At 33.1% G+C, this 24,822-nt stretch overlaps 2 protein-coding genes across 6 annotated transcripts in view; one reads left to right on the top strand and one right to left on the bottom strand.

Moving 5' to 3' along the window:
* The first annotated feature begins 163 nt into the window (after nucleotides 1-163).
* On the top strand, nucleotides 164-16,984 carry LOC106136293 (uncharacterized). 3 transcript variants are annotated; one of them, XM_060945382.1, is made up of 7 exons: nucleotides 164-605; nucleotides 8,084-8,202; nucleotides 8,611-8,691; nucleotides 10,246-10,354; nucleotides 11,927-12,003; nucleotides 13,681-13,807; nucleotides 14,244-16,984. In XM_060945382.1, exons 2-7 carry the CDS (start codon nucleotides 8,158-8,160, stop codon nucleotides 14,393-14,395), a joined length of 591 nt encoding a protein of 196 aa, XP_060801365.1. In that variant the 5' UTR covers nucleotides 164-605; nucleotides 8,084-8,157; the 3' UTR covers nucleotides 14,396-16,984. The 3 variants fall into 3 exon arrangements, with proteins under 3 accessions (XP_060801365.1, XP_013192255.1, XP_013192246.1); XM_013336801.2 differs by lacking the exon at nucleotides 164-605 and adding an exon at nucleotides 7,028-7,220; XM_013336792.2 differs by lacking the exon at nucleotides 164-605 and adding an exon at nucleotides 7,236-8,009.
* A 1,810-nt stretch (nucleotides 16,985-18,794) lies between these two features.
* LOC132902013 (max dimerization protein 1-like) overlaps nucleotides 18,795-24,822 on the bottom strand; it is a 319,202-nt gene continuing 313,174 nt past the window's right edge. For 2 of the 3 annotated variants that reach the window (XM_060945574.1, XM_060945573.1), the window contains exon 7: nucleotides 18,795-24,568. The gene's annotated coding sequence lies outside the window, so the exon portion shown is untranslated. The remainder of the gene's footprint in view (nucleotides 24,569-24,822) is intronic. The other variant, XR_009656978.1, reaches the window with a different exon arrangement.

Genomic DNA, 24,822 nt, shown 5'->3' on the forward strand with positions numbered 1-24,822 from the left:
AAACGTGATATTAAGTACGTGTTAGTGCATTGTAGTTTATTTTCTATTTCTGTATATAATAAAAAGAAAAGTGGCATCCCACCAAAGAAAAACTCCCGCCCGCCAAAAGCTAGGTAAATGTAGCGTGTGCTTAAACATATAGTCAGTCACTGACTAATATGTATATAATAGGGATGTGGACTGTACTCAAATAAGTATAAAATTTTACCACGAAAAGGTAGTTTCTATAGTAAAAATAATAAAAAACACAATATTTTCCTCAATAAACAAGGGATTATTTTTTTATTTAATAAAATGTAATCAAATATTTCACCCTCAAGTCACGTGACAATGAACACCAATCAAAACGCGTGATGCCACGCGTTGCAATACAAGAATTTTCGCTGTCAAGTATTATGGTGTTTGTTGATATTTGAATCATATTATTACCGTGATTTCCGTCCGATTATCTTTTTGAATAAATTTTGCTTTCCCATAATGGAAAGTGGATATATTAAGGCACATAGTTCAAATTTGCCAAGAATTGATTGCTTTACGGTGGCTAATTTCTTCGCAACAAATAGTAACTTCTGCTCTGCTGAATTTAGAAATGTGAAGACATCCATGTAAGTAATATACTCAAGATACATTATTATAGCAATAGTAGGTATTTTTAAATTATAAGGTAAAAACTAAATAATATGATTTTGCCATATCATTGGCCAACTACAATGAAAGAACGAAACATTGTTTACATTATTTCTAACCTAAAAATTCGAGTTTTCGTCTTTGAAAACTTGAAGAGAAAAATTATTTTAATATGTACAAGTAAATGTAACAAATATTATCAAACTTACATCAAAATGATCCTCACAGAAATACATTTTACTTTGTGTAGATACAAGTGCCGGATCCCGACAGGCTAATTGAAGCCACTTTTTCCGCATCGTTTTTGTACGTGGAACGTGAATAAACAGTTTTCAGATGTTTTAATAGTTGTACTTTTACACTGCGACATTGCACAATATTTATAAAATTTTGAATTCATATTATTATCACACAACTACGAAATAACTATTACATACATACAACTTCGACAATATTTTATAACGCGTGACGTCACAGCGGCCGTTTGACAGGTATCCGCGTTTTGGCGCGATATTTTAAATGGAATTTTAAATAAATTATTTTAAAGGAATTACTTGAAATAAAAAAATAATAATAAATAGTTTGGGTTATATTTGGTACTTATGCATGGTTTTAAACACTTTCCCAAAAATAGTCCACATCCCTATTTACTAATTGCCCATGAACACTCGCAGATTATAGAATTTTCATGATCGTCAGTATTTCCGAAGATTACTAGATACTAACTTTATAAGTTTACTTAGAATAGATTGACGTCCGTCAGTGTAACTAGATTACATTTCTGAAACTTTCTTGAGAAGAAGACAGACGTTAGGTATGTTACGATTTTATGGGAGGTATATTTTTGTAGAAGGCACAAGACAAACCCTTTATAGGCTCCTACTAAATATGTAAAAATTAAATAATTTGTTTAATTTAAAATATTCTTGAGTGCCTATTTTGTTATAGTGTGAGGGTCCTAATCTACTGGGAGCACCGCCACTGATCTTCAATAATAAATTGTTCTATATAATTAAATTTAACTTTTATTAATGAATTAATTTTCAATAACTAAACTATACGTATACGCGTGAGGACCAGTGCGCAGTAACTGACCACACGCCATTCATTCGTCGCTCTCATACAAAATCGCTGACACATAACAGTCCCACTTACATTGTGTCCCTACACTACACCCCCCAAATTTTTACATACAAAAAAAATTTTATTAAATGCCATACAAATGTTCTATCATTCACAAATTTAATATGAGTAACTATTGGTATGTAATGTTAACACAATGACCATTGAATACAACGCAACACATAATAGCATTTCTATGAATCTAAGGCGTCAAATTGCACTCGGCTGGCTGCCAGTGGCTGTTGAAAGACCGTCTGTGATACGGACGTAATCTTAGTCACCGCACCAACGATTTGCTTATTAAGCCACTTCTTTGTCCTCTGATGGCAATATTTCACAATAATTAATCCAACCAGAGTTCCCACTAACACGCAATAATAACCAGTGTCACTTGCATTTTGTTCATATTTTCGTGAACAACATCGTTTGAGGCGACATTTACTTGTTCCTTAGTATTATATTGACTCATTATGAATAATCAAAAAATTATAAACTTTAAACAACTTATTTGTATGATACCGAAAAATACCAATTTTTGCAATACAGAATTTGTAACTAGGATATTTGCTTTTGCTAGTTTGAAAATTCCATATTACCTTTAACTAAGCTTTATCATTTATGTTGATACAACAATTCAGTCTTCGTCATTAAAATATTACAAAGTACATTTAAACATATAATACTGTATCAATATTTTAATACTAAAAGTACAGTCGGCTACATGAATAATTATACATTACTTGACTTATATTACTAATTACATTTTAATCTAATTTCATAAAAAATAAAATTAATGCAATAACTTAATCTAATCTGCTTTATAAAATTACTATTCTTAGACTAATTGAAACTTTTAGGTAAGCGAAAAAAATTTTTTTTTTTATTATTAACAATTAAATCTTACTGGCAATTTAACCACACGACCTCTACTAGTAATTTTTTGATTCATCACAATATCGCTTTCTTTACTTTCCTTTTTATCCTGAATAATTATTTTATTGCTAACGTTGGCATCATAGTTTCCATCCACCGTATCTGATTGATCACTTAATAAAAATGCTGGTTTTAATCTATCCACTGATATATTAACTACTCTATTTTCTAACTGGACTGTAAATACCTTACCTTTTCTATCAATGACCCGGTAAGGACCATCATACGGTTGAACTAATGGCTTCCGTACCGCGTCATTTCTAATAAAAACATAATTACAGGTATTTAACTCTTCATGAACAAATAATGTACGTGAGTCTCTTAACTGTCTCGAAACTGGTTTCAAATTCCTAATATTATCTCTTAATTGTTGTAAAAACGTATTCTCATCACTAATTCGTTTATCTGTGATATCATAAAAATCACCAGGTAAACGAATTGCTTGACCATACATATATTCTGCGGGACTCACGCCATTATCGCTTCTACATACTGAACGTAATCCTAAAAGAACTGTAGGTAATTCATTACACCATGATTTATTTTCACTAAGACGTGCCATTAATGACTGTTTCATACTTCTATGCCAACGTTCTATCATCCCATTACATTGAGGATGGTAAGGACTACTACGAGATCGTTTAATACCCATTAATTTTAACAATTCACAAAATAAATTACTCTCAAATTGTCTACCTTGGTCCGTAGTTAACTTATAAAATGTACCAAATCGACATATCCACGTTTCATAAAAAACTTTTGCAACTATTTCTGCTGTTATTTCAGAAACTGGAACTGCTTCTGGCCAACGTGTAAAACGATCTATCATGGTAATAACATACTTATGTCCATGCTGACAAGGACTCAAACTTCCTACGATGTCGATATGTACATGTTGCAAACGCTCAGTAATAGGAAATTGTTGAAATTCAGATTTAGTGTGCCTATTTATTTTTGATTTTTGACAGTCAATACATGTTTTGGCCCATATACCTACATCTTTATTCAATCCCGGCCAAAAAAATCTTTGCGACACTAATTTCCTTGTCGACCTTATTCCTGGATGACTTATATTATGAATTGATTCAAAAGCTACTTTTCTGAATTTTTTTGGTAAATATGGTCTACAACTGTTGGATGAAGTTTCACAATAGATTTTTTGTTGACAACTTGGAATAAACATTTTTTTCAAAGAAATGTTATCACTTTGTTCATTCAACAATTGTTTTAATTCCATATCACATTTCTGAGTTACGGCTAACTCCGCGTAATCAATATAAGTAGGATTGTGTATTGTTTCAACACGCGATAAGGCATCCGCTATATTGTTATTCTTGCCTTCGATATATCTAATATCCGTTGTGAATTCACTAATAAATAATAACTGCCTAGTACGCTTTGGTGTTTCGCAACTAGTTTCGCCTTTATTAAATGCAAATGTTAATGGTTTATGATCTGTAAATATTATTAATTCCCTACCTTCAAATTGATATCTAAAATGTTTTATAGCCATGTAAATAGCCGTCAGTTCTCTATCGTATGTAGAATATTTTTGTTGAGCTGTAGTAAACTTCTTAGAAAAATATCCTAACGGTAACCACTTGCCATTTACCAATTGCTGCAATACCGCACCCGCAAATTTATCCGACGCGTCTGACATAATTGACAATGGTACATTCGGTACTGGATGAGACAACATTACAGCTTCTTTAAGGCTTAATTTACATTGTTCAAATGCCTGAACTGATTTATCTGACCAATTGATTTTTGTTTTATCTTTTTTCTTAGAGTTTTTTAAAAATTCGTTCAAAATCGATTGATATTTTGTAGCGTTGGGTATATTGGCTCTATAAAAATTTACCATTCCTAAAAATCGTCTTAATTGTTCAACTGTTTCCGGTTTCGGATATTCCAGTATGGCCTTAACCTTATTTTCAAGTGGTTTAATGCCATCTGTGGAAACTTCATATCCCAAGAACTCAATTACCTGCTTGCCAAATTCACATTTATTTAAATTTATAGTTATACCAAAATCCGTAAAACGCTGAAATACTTGACGTAAATGGTTTTCATGGTCTTCTTTAGTAAAACTTGAAATCATGACGTCATCAATAAATGCAAATACAAAATCTAAATCTTTTAATACATTATTACACATAAATCTTTGAAAAGTTTGACTACCATTACGTAAACCAAAAGGCAATCTTAAAAATTCAAACAAACCTATAGGCGTGATAATTGCAGTTTTCTCAATATCCTGTGGAGCTACCTTTATAAAAAAATATGCTTTATTAATATCAATTTTTGAAAAATATTTCTTACCTGCTAACATATATGTGAAGTCGTGCAGACGAGGAACAGGGTAGCGATCTGGCTTCGTGATCGCATTAAGACGTCGGTAGTCTCCCACTGGGCGAATTTCTCCATTCTTCTTTGCCACAACATGCAGAGGACTGGCCCATTCACTTTTCGACGGTCTGCATATACCTAGTTCCTGCATTAATTTAAATTCTTCTTTCACCTTATGATACCTGTCGGGCGGCAATGGTCTCGCACGAGCATGAATAGGCTTCCCTGTAGTCTCTATATAGTGGAAAACATTATTTTTAGTACATTTACTATCTAGATTATTAAAAGAAATCGGTTTAGTAATTTCCGGAAATTCATTTAATAATTCTAGGAATGGATGATCACCATTTACAGTCCCTATTGATGGTGTGTTATTGTTAACTATGTTGCCAAACGTTAGTAACCTAGTTTCCTTATCAATTAACTTTTTTGCATTTAAATCGACAATCAAGTTATGATGAGTCAAAAAATCGGCACCTAATATTGCCTGATTAACATCAGCAATTACAAAAGTCCAATGATAAGGGCGTCGAAGATTTAAATTTAATGTCAAGTGTTTTATGCCAAATGTCTTAATTTCACTATTATTAGCCGCAAATAACTTATAGTCCGTACATGTTTCACGTTTTTGTTTACAGGTTGCCGGAATAACAGAAATATTCGCACCAGTATCCACTAAAAATTTCAGTCCATTTTCCCTGTCATAAACACATAGGCGGTGATTATTCGTAGGTACAATATTTCCCGCCGTCGATTGCACCTCCATTAGTTTTCCGTATTTTTTTCCGTTGGAGTTTTCCACGCACAGGGTTGCTCACATTTCCTCGCTCTATTCCTAAAACGATAATGCCATTTGCATAACCAATTAGGATCATTAGGAGTCCTGGACTTTGACCTCGATCTGTTTCTAAAATGTTGTCGTCCTCGATATGATGATCGGCGATGTTGACTCACCTCTTCACGCAAGGATGCTACTTCCAGGTGTAATTTATGCATCTGAGTCAAAAGATCATTAACAGGAAACTGGGTACTCCCTGAAGATGTATTGTTGATTTCTGCGATATCAGAACTGCGTACACTTTCCATTATCTTGTCAGCAATCTTCGCTAAATTATCCAATGTTTGATCCTGACTTACTGTGAGTACAGCTCTCACGGATGATGGCAGACGAGCAATCCATAAATTATGCAATGTATGGTCGGAAACTTGCGCTTTTTGTCCTAATTCACGCATACGCCGCAATAATTGAGAAGGTTTTTGCATTCCCAATTCCATCTCGCCAACTAATTTTTGAAACTGACGTTCCGCACTTTCTTCATAAACTTGTAATAAACATTCTTTAATGGCCTTAAATTTATTAGTTTCAGGTGGCGACAATACAATATCACTAACTTGTTGCAATGCATCTCGATTCAACTTTGCTACCACTACATCAAAATTGGCTCCATCACTTTGCTTTTGAGGCAAAAGGATACTCTCAATCTGCGCGAACCATAAACGTGGCATTTCAGCCCAAAAATCCGGTAATCGGGCTTGAAGAGCGATAGCAGCTAAATCCGTATTAGACGTACCTTGTGCCATTTTTGACGATCCTTGTAGCGGGGCTCCAGCACTTAATTCCTTGTTCATTATTAATTAGTCCAAAACTCTTCACTAAATTGTCAACTGTTAATCACTAATGTCTCTATTTATCGCAAATAACACTATGCACTTATATCTATTCCAGTAGACACTTCAGAACTCTCACACTATTTTTTTAAAATGAAACACTAGGAAAATCGGGGTCACCAATTATAGGCTCCTACTAAATATGTAAAAATTAAATAATTTGTTTAATTTAAAATATTCTTGAGTGCCTATTTTGTTATAGTGTGAGGGTCCTAATCTACTGGGAGCACCGCCACTGATCTTCAATAATAAATTGTTCTATATAATTAAATTTAACTTTTATTAATGAATTAATTTTCAATAACTAAACTATACGTATACGCGTGAGGACCAGTGCGCAGTAACTGACCACACGCCATTCATTCGTCGCTCTCATACAAAATCGCTGACACATAACAGTCCCACTTACATTGTGTCCCTACACCTTCATTTACAAGGTCAATTGAGTTCAAAGATGTTCACCCGTCTGCCCTCTAGCCGATTATTCTAGTCGAAACTCTATCTTTAGCGACCTTGTGAAGGTAAGGATCGTTGAAATTAACTTTCTTGGTAGGTAAGTATATATACTTATAGTTTTTAGTATCATGAGCCCGTAGGCAGTGAATTTCTGGAACTTGTGCATTTCATTAATTTTATATAATTGACTACGCATTTTGAGACTGACTCCAGAATAAAATAGTGATAAAAAATGCGTAACATATAAAAACTTCGCATCCTTCCCGGATTGGTAGGTAGAGGATAGGTAGCAAACATTTTCCAGAGCGGCCATAACTCTGAAACACAAAGCTTAGGATTAGTTTAATATTATATATATATTTACATGCCACGTACATATTTGGCATTTTAACTTTTATAAAACTATTAAAATTATTCCTAAAAATCTGCATACATACGTATTTGGGTCGGTATATAGGTAACTTGCAAACGTTCAATTCAAACACTTCGAATAGAAACGGAACGTTATGTAACTGACACTTTTATTGATTTGACTAGCGTACAACGAAACGTAATTCATGTCATCAACTTGTCAGTCGTTATCAGTTTCCCAAGGATTTCCATTTATCGTGAAAAATATCGAGAAAATGTAGAGAAAACACGCAATTTTCTTATTTTTTCAAGAACTAGACATACAGTTATCGAAGATATAGTCGAAGTTTCGTTATTGAATTAATTCCTGTGTGTAGTTAGAAATTAAAGCGAAAGAAAATAGTTCAAATATTCATACTTTTGCAATCGAATTGATTAGTACCTTGTTAATTAAGCTGCATAAATAAACTTGATGATGGAAGGAAGCACTGATTCTATATCTGGTAAGTGTCTTGGAATTGAAATTAAAATCTTCGGAGTAGTGTATAGTAATGTTAATTTGACTAATGTTTTGCAGTTTTATCGCCTGCCTTGGGCGGTTCACCAGCGGTTCTGTTGACTCCTGGGCGCACTAGGAACATAGCCCAGGACATGGAGGCTCTGAGATTATCCAGACAAGATAATCCTTATCTTCAGGTTATTTGAATGTTTCATTACATAAGACTGTAACAACATAATGCAGTTATTATTTAACATCATGATTCCATTGTTTACAAAATGCCTGTATAATTTCAGGTGTTATACAATTTCAAATTTAATGTAAACACATACTTTATTACATTATTATTTAGTTTATATTTATAAAAAGGAGTTGACTAATGGTGCTTTGTCCTTTATGGGTTTATCACAAAATTATTTCAATGTTTTTGAGAGAAATGATGGTATATAAATTATTAAGCATTTGTGAAATATTTTGCAAGTTTGGGTATAAAAATAACTTTGAACCAATATTTAGGAAAGTATTTATTACCTATTATTTTGTTAGACATAAAATGTCCTTTAAGTAGCCCTCATTCTCTTAAAATACTTTTTTTCACCTTCCAGCAAGTAATGGCGAGCAGGGAAAGTTTGATTGAGAGCCATCATGAAGAGTGCGAGTCGGATGACACAATACTTATGTCGCAGGTAAATTATAAAAAATCTGCCAAGCGTGTGTCTGACCACATTCTCAGTAATGTCTTGCCCTCATGGTAAAACAGTGTTATGCTGTGAGCATAAGCACTGTGTTTTCTATAGTATCTGAAATATATTTTATTACTAAATCATAAATATGTAAGCCTACATACCTAGTAATGGTGGATTCCATTTAATGATTTAATTATTCTTGTCAATGTAAGTGCCATGTGGTTCCCGGCAAAAGAATAGGTCCAAAAGAAAAAAGAATAGGTCAACTCCATCTCTTTCATATGGATGTAGTAAAAGGCGACTAAGGGATAAGCTCATAAACTTGGGATTCTTCTATAGGAAATGGAGGAGGAATAGGATTTTCTCATATGAAAGAAACCCGCCAAATAAATGCTTTTAATCAGATGGGAGCTGAAGGTGAAATTGAAACATACATATTTTTTCTGCTTTGTAATTGGTAAAAGAAGATTGTAAGACATTTGTAACACAAATTAACAATGGGAGGCAAACTTTAATTAGATTTGGGGCCTCTTTAATCCAAGGTAATGTGGAGTAATGCCTTAAGAGGGTATACCACATTCTCTTTTGCCTAAACTAAAAATAATGATAGGATATTTTCTAAAAAGCAACACTACATCAAAGGACCCTAAAAAAAGCGTGGAGCTACTAAAGATTTTAAATTATTTTTTATTATTTAAATTATAAGAATTATATATGTAATATTCTAACTTAATCAAATTATACAGATTGCAATGGCCCCAAACTTAGTTTGAGACATCGTAATGGGTTACTTAAACAAAGGTGAATCTTTAGAACGCAATTCATCTTTAAGATCAATTGATTCTGCGACCTTCTAGTTCAGAGGCAAGTGCTTTACCACTCCGCTATAAGGGCTGCGGAGCTCTACTTGATATTGCATTGTTATTTTGATAAGTATCACTTAAACATACATATAATCTTGTTTATGGAGTAGACAGAACCAGCAGAACAGACATTCAACTGTTGCCATGGCTTACTGTATAACAAAATTTTAAGAAATAAATTGAACTTTGTTACTTTCTAACTTAAATGTTGTACAGTTGTACACCCTCTTAAGTTGGCACTCGTGTTAACAAACACACACTCTATTTTACGAGTTCTTCAAGGTTTTGGCAATAATTCTGTTAAGTTCCTTTATATGGCTTGTTTTTGTTATGTATTTGATTTGTGAGTCATTTGACATTTTGACATTTCACATACACTGCCAAAGCTAGGTTATTATATTATAGTTATTGTATAGTCAATGCGAAAATGTCTTTTATTTTCGTTTTTATTTCTTAGTTGAATAAAAATACAAACAATTACTATTTTACTAGTTACTATTTTGAGGGTAAGTTTGATTTTTTCTTCATTCAAGTTTGAAGTGACGAAAAAAAGTTTGTATGTCCTAAATGCGTTTTAAAAGGACAAGAAAAAAAATGGCTGCCATATGGAATTATCCAAGTTTTCTTACAAACGTATGAAGTTTACATACCTAATATACTATTAATTTTTTACTTCTTAATTCCGTTTCAGGAATTCGGCAGCACAGCATTAGATTTCGTGGAAGATGACCCTCTTACACTAAAGGAGGTTCACGAGCACATGATTAGGTCTCCACCGCCCATCAGTGCTTGGCCTCATGGTAAGTAGAACATAAATCATCTCTTATTATTAACAACTAATTGTGTTTCCATTAACTAACCACTTTCGACCAACTAGATTCACAGTAGAGAGCGAAATGAAAAAAAAAAGTCTGAACTTCTATCCGCCATTTTGAAAATGGATCTTAATATTTTGCAATGAAGCACACAATGTTTAAAACGGTGATGTTGAAAGAGAATGATATATTTGTTGTCTCTGCCTACCCCTCTTTTTTCCATTGTTTCCATCTTTGATACTTTAAAAACGTCCATTTTAAATTTGTAGCGTTAAAGTCGTGAGAGTTTAAAAGACCAACTTTCGTATTTAGGTATAATATGAATAAGTTATGAATGTCTTATAACTGTTTATTAATATTAAGTTAATATTATTGAACGAAGGTGGACTGAATCGCTTGTTGTAGGTATAAATAACCAAAACGCATGTCAACATACGGAAGTCACTAAAATGCAGGTTATTTTGATAACGTTATCAGGCGGCTAATCGTTCATTCACCTCAGGTAATAATTATAATATAAAGATTAAACTTTTGCGTTTATTAATAAGGTAGGTAATATTTACTTTCATATCTTATTGATTTTTATTCTTATTATTATTTTTACCCCCGGACCCAAAAACGAATGGGTGTTATATATTTGACGTGTGTGAGACGTCGTAGCGCCCTAACTAGGGTTAAGTTAGGTTCTGTCTCTGTCCGCTCCGAAAAATAACGAAATTCTAACGTTCTTTAGAATATTGGTACGTTTATGTTGATACGCAAAAAATCTAAATAAAATTCTCTATAAATTAGAGAAACGGAAGTTTTTTTCGGCCAAATATCGAAAGAATTATATATCGAAAATACTTTTTTTTTATGTTTGCAAAAGGTATCGAAATAAAAACGTTCTTTTAAAATGAAAGAACAAAATTTATGCGTTTTATTTCTCAATTTATCAAAATTAATTTTTTTAGTATCGAACGGTTGTTATTTAATTATCTTAAGTATACCTACTGAGGTATCATCTCAGTAGTTTCATTTACCTAGTCCTCTTCTTAACTAAATTTTCATAGTAGCTGGAGCCTCCATACAATGATAATAAGTATTTACCGTATTACTAACTACTTTTATAAGTTACGCTGACGTACCTGCGCAAACGTCTAGGTTTTTTTGGCGCGAAAGAATTCGAAACTATCAAAGTAACACTGAAAGAATTAACTTATCAAAGGGCTTTTATGAGCATGAGCTAGATAGAAGAATACATTTGGTTTTTGGATATTAAGTTTAATGTACTTATCATAAGGTCGTTATTTAATTGAGTTTTCTTGGGTTTAATTCGGTGGTAGGTTGCGCTATTCTGCGCTGTCGAATATTGTCTTATAACACTGTAATAATTTACAACACAATTATAGATACGATGAATAGGTTCTCGAGGTATTACTTCATTCTGCGGCGTCTTATAACAGTGGTAACGCCGTAATAATTTACAATACTATTAAAAGTTTATAAACAGGTTCCCGAGTCATCACTATCTTTCCTATTTCCCCCTATCAACTAACGCTTTACTAATCTTTCAAGAGTCGCTGTCGTTCCGCGCTTCGAGTGCCTTCGACTTTGACAGTCCTGCATTCGGCGCCTACTCGGCGGACTCGCAGGTCACTAACTCACTATTAATGTGGCGTTATTATATGTATAATATAGTTGTTGCACTATTGGTAACTTCTAGGAAGATGATTTCATAGATTTATTTTCAAAATTGGATACAAGGTATCACTTATTGACGTCACATCACTTAAATCTATGTAATTATAACTACTACCGCTTCTAAAGGGCATGTGTAGAAGATGCGGCGGAACAAACTACACTGCAGCATTTTCATCGGACGTCAATATACAAATATAGATCTCTTAAATCTAAATCATGCACGAATGCACATTGTCTACATTAAAAAACATGAATGAATGTAGAACATAATTGGGGCATAAAGCGTTTCGAAGTCCTTTTAATGGGATACAGAGACTTTGATAATATTATATTGCTTATATAAGGACAAGAGGAAGAAGCGAGTTCAGCAATTGTGTAATGGTGTGAATAGAATAGATTTGATTTATTTTCAGAATTGGATACAAGGTATCACTTATTGACGTCACATCACTTAAATCTAATTATAACTACTACCGCTTCCAAAGCGCATGTGTAGAAGATGAAGTGTGTTTTGTGACTTGTATGGTTGTGGTCTGCCTTTGAGAAGGGGATCACCAAACACACCTCAGGGTTCAGGGTAGTTTCACACCCCTGATTATGGGATCATCTTCTTAGTGAATACCTATAACTAAAATGCCATTTCTTATATTGTATGTCGCACTTTACGCTTCTTTATGCACGCAGCTTTATTTTTTGTATGTGTTTAATCTGTTTTGTTCTTTACATTTCAAAGATAATGAAGTTAGATTTTTATTGATACGGATTGGGAAATTTTATTTGTTGATCGTATTTCATTCGGTGTTTTAGAAAAAAATCAGTATACATTATGAACACCGAAACTCTGTTACCGTCTCGGGTACGGACGATACTGACGAATACATTGATTATTATTCAAATCTCTTAAAACACCGGACTGAACTCGTCCCGGGCGCAGCTCTGAGCGATTTTAATGCTTAACATCTATGACGGCCTCTGTGGCGCAGCGGTAGTGCGCTTGGCTGTGACACCGGTGGTCCCGGGTTCGAATCCCGGCCAGGGCATGATGAGAAACGAACTTTTTCCGATTGGCCTGGGTCTTGGATGTTTATCTTTATAAGTATTTATTATAAAATATAGTATCGTTGAGTAAGTATCTCGTAACACAAGTCCCGAACTTCTTTCGAGGCTAACTCAATATCAATTAATTTGTCCCGTATATACACATACATACATATGATCACGTCTATATCTCTTGTGGGGTAGACAGAGCCAACAGTCTTGAAAAGACTGATAGGCCACGTTCTGCTATTTGGCTTTGTCCCGTGTATATTTAATTATATATTTATATAACACCTCGTCACAAAACCAATGCCGCGTGGTCCCCGGCACCAATAGAAAAAAGAATAGGACCACTCCATCTCTTTCCCATGGATGTCGTAAAAGGCGACTAGCGATCCTTTTTTTTTGACGATGGGCTATTGCCTGGCCTGTCACTATTCGAATCTCAATTCCATCTTAAAGCCAAACAGCTGAACGTGGCCTATTAGTCTTTACAAGACTGTTGGCGCTGTCTACCCCGCAAGGGATATAGACGTGATTATATGTATGTATGTATGTCACAAAACCACTTGACCGCATTCGACCAATAGGAGCTCGTGGACGGGCGCTCCCCGTCCCGCGCGCGCCCCCGCGCCGCCCCGCGCCCGCGCTCGTCGCGCTCGGCGTCCCCGCGCTCGCACGACGCCGCGCTCTATGGGAGGCCGCTCTCTTTACCAGGTTAGTTTTAAGATATTGCTTGAAAAAAATGTTATGTTCATTATAGAAGACTATGATTATTGTTACCCTTCAGTTTTGTACGTACATGCATGCATATGGTCACGTCTATATACCTTGCGGGATAGACAGAGCTAAAAGTCTTGAAAAGAAAAAGTCACGTTCAGCTGTTTGGCTTAATGATAGAATCGAGAATCAAATTGTGACAGGAAGAAATCCAAGTTTATAAGCCTATTCCTTAATCGCTTTCCACGAAATCCATGGGAACGAGATGGAGTGGTCTATTCTTTTCTTTTTATTGGAACCACACGGCACATAAAATCAATAATTATCGTTATCGCTCAACTTATATGTAATTTATTACCCTGTTCAAGACTTCTTTTTTAATAAGTGACTGAACCTTTGCGTATCTTTCAATTTCAAAATTGCATCATTGCAGGTGAAACCCACCTCCGAAATGCCTTATGCAAGAAGCAGAGCTCTCAAAGTGAAAGGTTCTCTTTGCTCCAACACCCTAAACCTCTGAGGAGACCACACTCCAACCGCAGAGATGACGATAGTGTTCAACTTGTGCAAGACAACGACAAGTAATCCTGCGCTGTGCACTGAATTCTGTGCTGTGCATCGGATTCTGTGCATTCGGGTGTGCTAACTATGTGCGTATCGATTTTATGATGGCCAATTGTGCACTGATATGTGCTAGATAGATGTGTGTTTTTTTTTGTTATAGATGGGAATTTGTGCTGTGCACATTTTTTTTTTTTGGTATTGATATTGTCGGATTGTGTCCAAAATGTTGAAGTGATTAGCTGTGCGATAAATTCTGTGCTGGCAATTATCTGGGCACATTATGTAATTATTGTGCCGAGTAACTACATATGAATGAAGGCATAAATTTTTTGAATCGTGAAAAATTTTCAAAGTTGGCATAGGTATCAGTTGAGATGTAATTATGAATTAGGTAGGAGATGAAAAAAATATAGAAGAAACATTTAAATTAAAGATCATTCCAAAGAATTTTTATAAGTTATATAATTAATATATTTTTTGTTATATACTTTATCGATATTGATATTTTAAAAATAATTAACTTGCACATTCCAATCGGTCGAATTGCACGTCAGATGATTAATTTGTTTTATTTTGTCATATTGTCCTTATTTTTATTATTATACATTCCTATGTATATTTCCATTTTATTTTGTTTTCAAATGTACGAAAATTGTTTGGAGATGGTAATTCAGAAGCTGAATTGAATTTTCGAACGAAGTGATAACGTTTCATAAAAACGTTTTCATTATATGTGCGTGTTTAAGACGCGAAGTATCACAATTTAATCTATAAAATATTCCGTGTGTGTTATCAATATAGAATTAGTCATGTTTGACCAAATATAAAAAATAAATCATAAAATGCTCACCGTAGTACCTATTGTTGCAATTACCAAATATAATTAGTAATCAATAAACAAAGAATTTAATCTTGTTTTGTCCAACATTTATTGAGATTTGCGTGAAAATAATTATAGTTAAAAACTTAAGAATTACATAGTTTAGATTGTTACCAAATAGGCTTTATTAGGCGCCTCATAGGAGTTAGTGTTAATGCTATATAAATTAAAAGTAAGAAAATAATATTTTGCTAGAGAATGGCAGCTGGCATTGCAAATTAGTGGTAAGATTTAAGGCTAAACCTATATATATATATTGTTGATTTTGACCTCTTTAAAATTTAATCATGAGGTAAGGAATTGACATTACTACACGAATGATTAAAAAATGTGTCTTTAGATTAACCCAGATTTTTACCTGTGTCACATAATTTACTGTGACACAGGTAGCGGTGTCAGTATACAAAAAAAAAAAAATAACGATACTTAAGAAATCATCCTAAAAAATTTAAATTATTTGTCTTAATATTGTCGAGTGGCGAAACAATGTACTAGACTATATCTATATGCCTCGTTTATGTTTAATTGATAGACCTAGAGTTTTACCTGTCGAATTTTTTTTATTATTCTTATTTGTCTAGATATCGTCGAGTGATGAAACAATGTACTATAGACTCTCTTACACCAAGGTTCTTTCAACCGGCTTAAACTTACGAAATTCGACTGCAGTTTCCAGAAATGTAACGGCATATTGCTAGTCATAAATTCACATCATTTACATGCCTAGCCAATACTAGACATCAAAATAAATTTCAAATCATATCATAATAAATTTATTTTGTACCGTGTTGTTACCCACCTTTCACCGATAAAGCCGTAGAAATCGGTTTTTTTTAATTAATAAATCTTTTACTTTTAAAATTAGCAAAACATCTTATACAATAAGCCTATTTTTATTGTGAGTAGCGAAATATTTAAACAATGCCATGAAGTACTTAGAATTTTGATTTTGATGTTTCAAATATAATATTTACTTAATTAATGTTAGTGGCGAAAGTTGAAAACCCCATAATTATGTAAATTTGTAAAAAGTTTGATTCACCGCGATTATGTAAGTTTGATTAAGATTATTAATAATTTTTCACATAAAATTTTCATCAAGTCAGTAAATGGATTTTAGGAGAGCTGCGAACATTCTATAGATTTTATTAAAGCTTAGAGCTAAATAGATAAATGATAGTATTTCAAATAATAAAAAATATAGAAAGTGCGGGCATAATTTCAATCAATTTCCTTATTGATGGCAATTTCTAATGGTTTGAAGAGCTATAATGTTTTTATATTTAAAAAAGTGTATTTATTTCTTGTATATTTAAGTCTTGTGTATTTACACTTATACCAAATATGCTTAGGAAAATGCAGGTACTTGTTTATATGCTATATTAAATTTTTTTAAGTGTTGGTCCTTCTTAGGGGAATTTAATTTATTCTATACTTATCGAATTTGATATGCAAATTTATTTTTACTTTGTTAAAGGTATAAAAACTAGCTTTATTACATGTGTGCTTAAGGTTTATTCTACGTGAGAATATATCGTTTTTTTACAAGTATATATTGTGAAAAGATTTCTGTTCTAGAGTCTAGCCAAAGAAAAGTCAATATTTAAACAAGGACTTTTTTATTTTCGTAGAAACACTTGAATAACGAGTGAAAGAAATGTTTTATTTTGTACCCTGCTCGATAAAATTGTTAAAAAAAAACCTATATTAAATGCAAAACTAAAATTATTTTATTTTGAAAAAAATATAAAAATATATATTTTTAGTATACTCAGTTTTAGTAACTCAGTTTAATTTCTATGCTCGATTAAATGCAAAACTAAAATTATTTTATTTTGAAAAAAATAAAAATATATATTTTTTAGTATACTCAGTTTTAGTAACTCAGTTTAATATCCATGCCCGATTCAATTTTTTTTTGGCTAAACTCTTATCTAAATTTGAATAAGCATTCTGTGTCTTGGAATATTCTTGTAAATATTAGATACTAGTAATGATTTGCCATGTTTATATACTCAGTTAGCTTCCAGAGGCTGTTTGTAGACTAACTTTGAACATGTGGAGTATGCATGTTTATGAATCTAAAATTTTATAGCTGTCAAAACACAAAATATTTGAGATTTGAAATAAGTCAATACTTTTTTTTTGACTTTTTGAAAATGGATCTAACGAAATCACAACGGAATTTCAAATTTTATAATGACATCGATATTTTCACCAACTTGTCAAAATATGAATAGTTCAGTTTGAGTTTGTTTATAAAACAATCTGATCCACCTGAGATACTTGTGTCAAAATCCTACCTTCTTTTTGTATAAAAAAAACACTTGGATTCGAATTTTTAAAACATTACATACTCCATATTGTTTAAGTAAGCTGGATGTAGTTTTATAATGTAGCGAATTTTCGTTATTCTAAAAATACATATATGTATTGAAATGGTGTTTATGTAGATAATGTTACTAATTAAAAAAAAATGATTTGACTATAATATTTGTGAAGAGTTTAATACGCGTCATAAAATGTTTGAAAAATGATGAATAATGTCTTCTTCCTCCTGGCTTTAGTCCCGGTCGCATCCTCACCACTCTGGAGAGGAGCCCGGGGTATGCCGTTGACCATGGATCCTGGTTTGAGTGAGTCAGGTTTTACACGAACCGACTCCCATCTGAGTTCAGTAACTCAGTTGGCCGAATGTGCAGGTTTCCATATGATATTTTCCCTCACCGTAAGAGCATCGGTTAGAATTCAAACTTATGTACATTACTTCCAAAATAAACATTGGTCATAACATGGCCGAGACGGGATTCGAACCCATACCTGTCTACGCATCACGCATTTTAACCGGGCATCTTACCGATTCGACCATCGGCGCTTTTAAATGGTGAATAATTTACCTATTGAAGGTATTAATTGTAATCATATGGATAACACAAATGTTTACCCCAAAAAAAGTTACCTACTTTAAAATTGTTAAAATATTATTTTGCGTTTGACCTTTTATAACATGGGTCCTTGGGTATTACTGAAATTTAGGATACCAAACCGGTTTATCCAAATTTCACGTTCAAATACCTGACTGTGAAGGTTACCTCACTATATTTTCTCTCATCGTCAGTGCATAGGTTAACACTCAGTTTCTAACTTAGTACCTCTTCTGTGCGGGTTACCCATGCTAACACCGACAATCGAATTATATTGTTTTGAGTACGTTAGGTATGTTATGACCCTATAAAAAGGTAGTGAAGGAGTCCAATGTTTGTATAAAGGCTGATAGGCAAATTTAACACTAAACGGGGAGGCAGGGAAGGAAAGGGAAGCGGTGTAATTAATCAGTGTTTATATAAAGATTATTTGTAAACAAAAATGTGTTTGTATAACTGGTTATTCGCTGGTCGACATTCCAGTTTTGTCGGTTTTGAAATTAAAATTTTTGATCCCATATCCTTGTTTTTCTTAATATAACCTCATATTATTCTATATGTAGATGTTGTGCCGTGTCTATCTCATTCGTTGGGCTTCGAAATAATACAAACAAAATTAATTTTATAATTTTATTAAATTAATTCTATAACTTTTTTTTTACATATAGTATGTGCCATTCTTCGTCAATTACATTGAATAATGCTGCCAAGTCACATCAGCATAGTCACAATAGTACCTAATATTTGCCTCTACGTTCAGACAACGAATGACTGTTAAACACTGCTTACATAATGAGCCAATCGTCGCATCGATAACCTTTATATTTTTATCGATATCGGTTGTATCGATACGTAACGTTTTAAATTTATCGATACTTGGCCGCAGCAGTGAGCCACAGCTAGCGCCGCGTCGCGCCACTTGGTCCAAGAATATATTTTATGAAATAATTTGTATAAAAATTTTGGCTCCAATATTTACAATCGTACTGATATTTTTACAATGCCGGATTATTATTTTACAGCATGGGTAAACTGACGCGGCGCGGCGCTGCTGTCGCTGAGGACGATTTCGGCTTGTTCCTTATTCGCTACGGTCTTAATTTGCCACGGTAAAAAGGTATCTTACATACTAATTTCATATATTTGAACTAGTAAGTCAAATATGTTGAAAATAAAGGTACATATATTGAATGAAAAAAATCATCTAATGGTATACTTTTCTACAGATTAGTAAATGACACATTGACACAAATCATGGTGAATCAAAACCGTATCGAATAAGTGACATCGCCAATAATTTATTGCATTTTTTTTTTCTAATAACACATTTCTTATCTAGTAAAAGGTGCGCGCATACAGTGCGACGCACTTTTCCATGTTCCGTCTCCACAATGCATCGCCTACAAAATACCTGAGTAAATTTTAGGCCCCTCCCAGACTGGGCGTCTTTCAGGCGTCTACAAGGCCTAGACGGAGCGGTATAGTTGCATCATACAGGTAGGTACGCTAGTTAGGTAAACGCTAGAAGACGACGCCTCAAAAACGCCCAGTATGAGTGAGCCCTTGCATCGTAGCGACAGACCATAGACAATTTAGTTAAGGAAGAGACAACACCAAAGGCAGAGATGACTGGATCGTTGGCTATTACTGCCCGCGCTACATTAACTATCGTACTTTGACAATACCTCTCCCTGTGTCGTGTTTTTAAAATTAACATTTAGAATTAAGACTCATGTAGGGGCTTATACAGAATTTGTACTCTTTGAGCGTCCCGTCGCCGCTTCTACACCCATTACTCTTACTGTAGCGAGGTAGGGTAGGTAAGTTTTAAAGTGATAGCGTTAATTCACATCGCAATCTGGTTGCGGCAACTGGTCACGACGCGGCCATATTGCTTAATAGTAGGCAGAACAAGGCAAGTAGCAACCGATTCACAAAATTAAATTGCTTAATGTTAACGGATTTTTGATGCAATTAATTGCTTTGCGAGAAATTGAAACAACCAGATTGTAAAATGAGTACATGCTATACAGCTCAATCGCTCCCGTACGGCCGAAGAATTAATATTCGAATAAAAATCTGAAAACATGGGCTGTTCCAAAAATTTATCAATTTTTACTATGGAATCAACTGTGAACTCAGAAAAGGAAAAAGCTCAGCAAATAACATTCAATATTTCAATACCTGGTATTTTTCCCATCCTGTGAAATTATGAATAAAACTTGAAACGTAATACGGACGGTCAAACAGTTTCGTACAAAAGTAAGATTCATATTCGAATGTGTATTTCTGGCTTACCAGGAAATTTAATTAAAGCTTTGAGACTACAGTACCGGCAGGCATGTGATACGCTGAGTGAAGCAAGACATTCGAAAGCACTGTCCTAAATTAATATAAATAAATTTTGTGATACATAAATATTTTCTTTAATAAATAATTTTGTTGACGTTGTGGCAGGTTCGACAGAGGCGTATTAGGGTCAATAGAGATCGGGCGGAAAAGATCTTGAGGACTTTTCAACGTGATATTAAAATTTATTATGTCCAATCTGAATTGGCCCTTATCATCGGGCTGTCTCACCGAGGCTCGCAATTTCCGATCTTAAAATTAATTAACATTGAACTTTAACAGCATTTCACAGAAATGTTGCAACAAATCGCGATCAACCGACATTCGCTCCAGTACACAATTAAAACTTATTCGTACTTAGTATATTTAGCGACCTTATTTACTTAATTTTTTCTTTTAAATTAATTAGAATTTAGATAACAACGTGACGAAAAGTCACTGTTCTGAAGATTCAATTATTATTAGATATTACATTACTCTCGAGACTACTCATTCATTTCGCGAAGTAATTACAGGAACGTTTAAATTAAGAAATTGATTTACCTAAAACTAAGTAAGTAGTTTTTGGAAAACGGCGCACAATTGTAGTATAGTAATTGTAATAATAAAAAAATGTCCATTAACTTCGCGATTTTTTTTTCACACAGAACAAATAATCCTTCAGAACGACAAAACACATTTATCAATCATAAATAACAACCAATTTAATTCCTGTTAGCCATTGCGAGCCTGCGGTGTTGACATAAAGCCTAGTTTACATGGACTTGAAATAATAATACAAAAATAAATCTCGCATATTTTCGCGCTATTACCACAGCAATGGATGATTTCAAGATAATTATTATTATATTATAATAACTAAGCGCAAGATAGCAAGTAAAACAAAATATTATTATATTTATTCTACCTATTAGATAGATATCCAGCGATCACTTAAGTCGCTCACAGTTATAACTTGCTAACTGGCACCACGTTTTAGTAACTAAGTTCATGTAAACTAAGTGAAGTTTTGAGTGTAGTCGCCCGACGGAGACAAGCGTAAACGCGTTTACCTTAAGAGATCAGGCTGTCATTTCTAAAACAAATTCATTACTTACAAAATGATACGTTACAACTATCCTTATTACAACATCCATACCTAAAACAATTTACAATTCATTAGAAAATTTTATTGATATTACATATGTATTATAAGAAAATATACCAACATTCGGTCGCATGACTAAAATAATGAGAGTATATAATAATATTTTTTTTAGCAGATTTCTCAATTTAGGCATAACTACAATTCACTTGGGAAACTTAAATATTTTGGCAACAAATTCAATTTCGTTTATTTTATGTTTTTTTTTCACAGGTTGAAAGATTTATTGCAATCGTTAAATAGCATGCGTTTTATATTTATTTCTAACGAATTTCCCTATTCTTTCTTTTGGAAATAAAACATTAATAAATAATTATTAACTTAACATTATATTCTCTCATTACTTAGCAGGAGCTAGAGGAAAGAAGTATGATTGGGCGTTAACGTCCCACCGAACGCGTTATCAAAACAAATAGATTATAATACAACGAAATTCAGTCAGAGCTCAACAAATTAACAATTTACAAGATATTCTAACAAAATATATCTCTCAGCTGTCCCGTTTATCCGTGCCAAAGCACGTTATCAAGTAACTACCTTTATTATTATTTTTGGTACATGAATATCCACGTAAAATATAAATCCATTGAAGTAATTATGTCATTAATATTAAAATATAACTAAATTTTCGACTTCATTACAAAAAAGTGCTTACTTTAAATAATTTTTCAAATAATGTGACCAAAAATTAATACGGTCTAAAATTGGATAAATATATTTAATATATATTATTTCAATATCTACTGAAAATTGATTTATGACCCTTTTGCGACCATATTTTGAATATTTTGCTCGCATGTTAGTGACGTCCGATCGAGGGAAGCGACGAATCAGTTCTGTTGTTTTATGCACAACAAAGAATGTATATAATTATTTTTATGACAATAGTGAGATAGAAAACATATATCGCACTTCACCACAACAATCTTAAAGTTAAATCTTTGCAGGCATTATTTTAATTTTTTAATGACAAAGTCTACCGATTCTGCACAGCGTGGTTTGGTCTTTTGTCCTCTTCCCTCGGACGGCACCGACCTAAATATTTTACTAGACATGTCAGATTTCCCTCTTCGGTAAGAGATTGATGTATGACATAATATTACTAGAATGGACGTGTGACAATGGAGTGAGATCATTAATATTCAATATTAATACTTAACAATACGGTTAGTAAGTGATGTACTGTGTGTATAGCAGACACTGCCGTGAATACCTAATACCTTAAAAAATCATATTAACATATCTTTCAATAATTTCAAGAATTTTACACTGACACATATCCTATTGCACTAAACATATCGTTTTTAAAGTATTGCACTTAATTTTTTTATACAAATGCTATAAGCTTTCTGTATTCAATTTTTTTTAATGTCTTATTTCAATGATTGATGTGTAATTAATTGAGATAGTAAAAACGACAGTGTCCACTACAGCTTAGTTTTCGGTAATCAAAATGTAATAATGCAATTTGTGAATGAAACAAGCAATGTGACTATCATCTAGGATTCTCATAGCCTTTCTGTTCTGCTTGTTATGCTCACTTCACACGAGCTTAGCGACTACCCACTTAGTAAGTATAACGCGTATAATAGTGACTTACAAAGTGCGTAGCCACTAAGTCCATGTCAACTATGTGTTAGTAAAATATCGACGGACATGTTAATCGTAGTGCTAAGTCATTTCAGGCGTAGCCCATCATAAAGACCTACGCTTACTGATTAATGATTAATTTATACAGAAAAAAAAAATAATTATATACAAAATATAAAATAGATATATCTTCTATACAACATTTGCTATGTTAGCAAATTATATTTTTGTGAAAATCAATAATAACTGTAAGTACAGAGTTTTTGAAAACGTTCTCTCTAAGACAGTTCCGAATTCAAAATTGTCCAATAGAAAATTTTTATAAATAGATAAATAATCAACTGTCTATCAAATCACTTCGGGACATTGAATCTTTATACCGATTTTTATATATTAATAGAGTTAAAGTATTAAAATAATATATTAATTTATTATTTATTATTTCCGCAAATATCTGAAGTGTTTAACACAAAATGGAATAGCGACATTGATGCGGAATAAGGTAAACACGCCACACGAAAGAGAAAAATAAAAATATCGATAAGATTTTTTGGCAATTTTGTACTCAGTGATGTAGAAGTGTGCATAGACATACATCTAGCCAGATCTCGCACCGTTCATTTTTATAAACAACATACAATAATAACGTTTACGTTTATTTTTGCAAACTTTGTTATTATCGATTTTTGTATGACAGGATCCAACGATCAGAAAGTTAGTGTTTGGAAAGAATTGGAAAAATTATCAACGATAATAGCCGTCGATAATTTTTAGAATATTATAGAAATTTATGTTAGAGAGCGAGGAAGAGAGAAAAAGAGAGATATAGAGACGGAGAGAAAAGGGGAGATATTGAAAAGAGTAAGAGAGTATATACGACTGAAGATTGAGAAAATTAAGATTCCCTATGAAAAATATAGAACATTATATAACGATACATTTAATGTGAAAGAACGTGAAATATAAAATATTAGGACATGAGAAAGGGAGAAAAAATAGATTTTTGTCATAAGTGACGTATACATCGTAGTATACGTTAAAAAGAAAGAAAATCGAAAAATAAAAAAATTTATATCCTTAACAAGCATGAGCGCGATCTATCTATATATATGTCTATGGTGTGTCGTGTGTGTATTGTGTGGGTGATTGCGGCGCGGGCGCAGGTCGCCGGTCACTCTCTGGCACGTTCCGTTCAGTCACAGAAACAACATTCGCCTTAGTACATGTATCAACAAAGTGTTCTACGATTTACGTTACGAAGATAACGTGAGCGTCGCCGCCGCGCGCCCCGCGCCGCCCCCATTCCCCTGAAAAATAACAAGAACTTTTTTAATACTAACTAGTTTCTTTTTACATATCTACTTAGATTATCTTTAATATTTATAACTTATTGTATACGGTACCTAACTATTTAATTGCACTTAATTAAAACCTCGGAGGGTAGATTCATTTTTAGCATCGTCTTCAGTGATGATGCTAAATATAAAAATAATATATAATATAATAATAAAACAAAATTATTTCACTAGCAACGTTAGTTTTCTAATGCAAAGTAAATGGT

Source organism: Amyelois transitella, chromosome 8 (genome assembly GCF_032362555.1).
Source record: "Amyelois transitella isolate CPQ chromosome 8, ilAmyTran1.1, whole genome shotgun sequence".
In the NCBI taxonomy this organism is placed as follows: Eukaryota; Metazoa; Arthropoda; class Insecta; order Lepidoptera; family Pyralidae; genus Amyelois; species Amyelois transitella.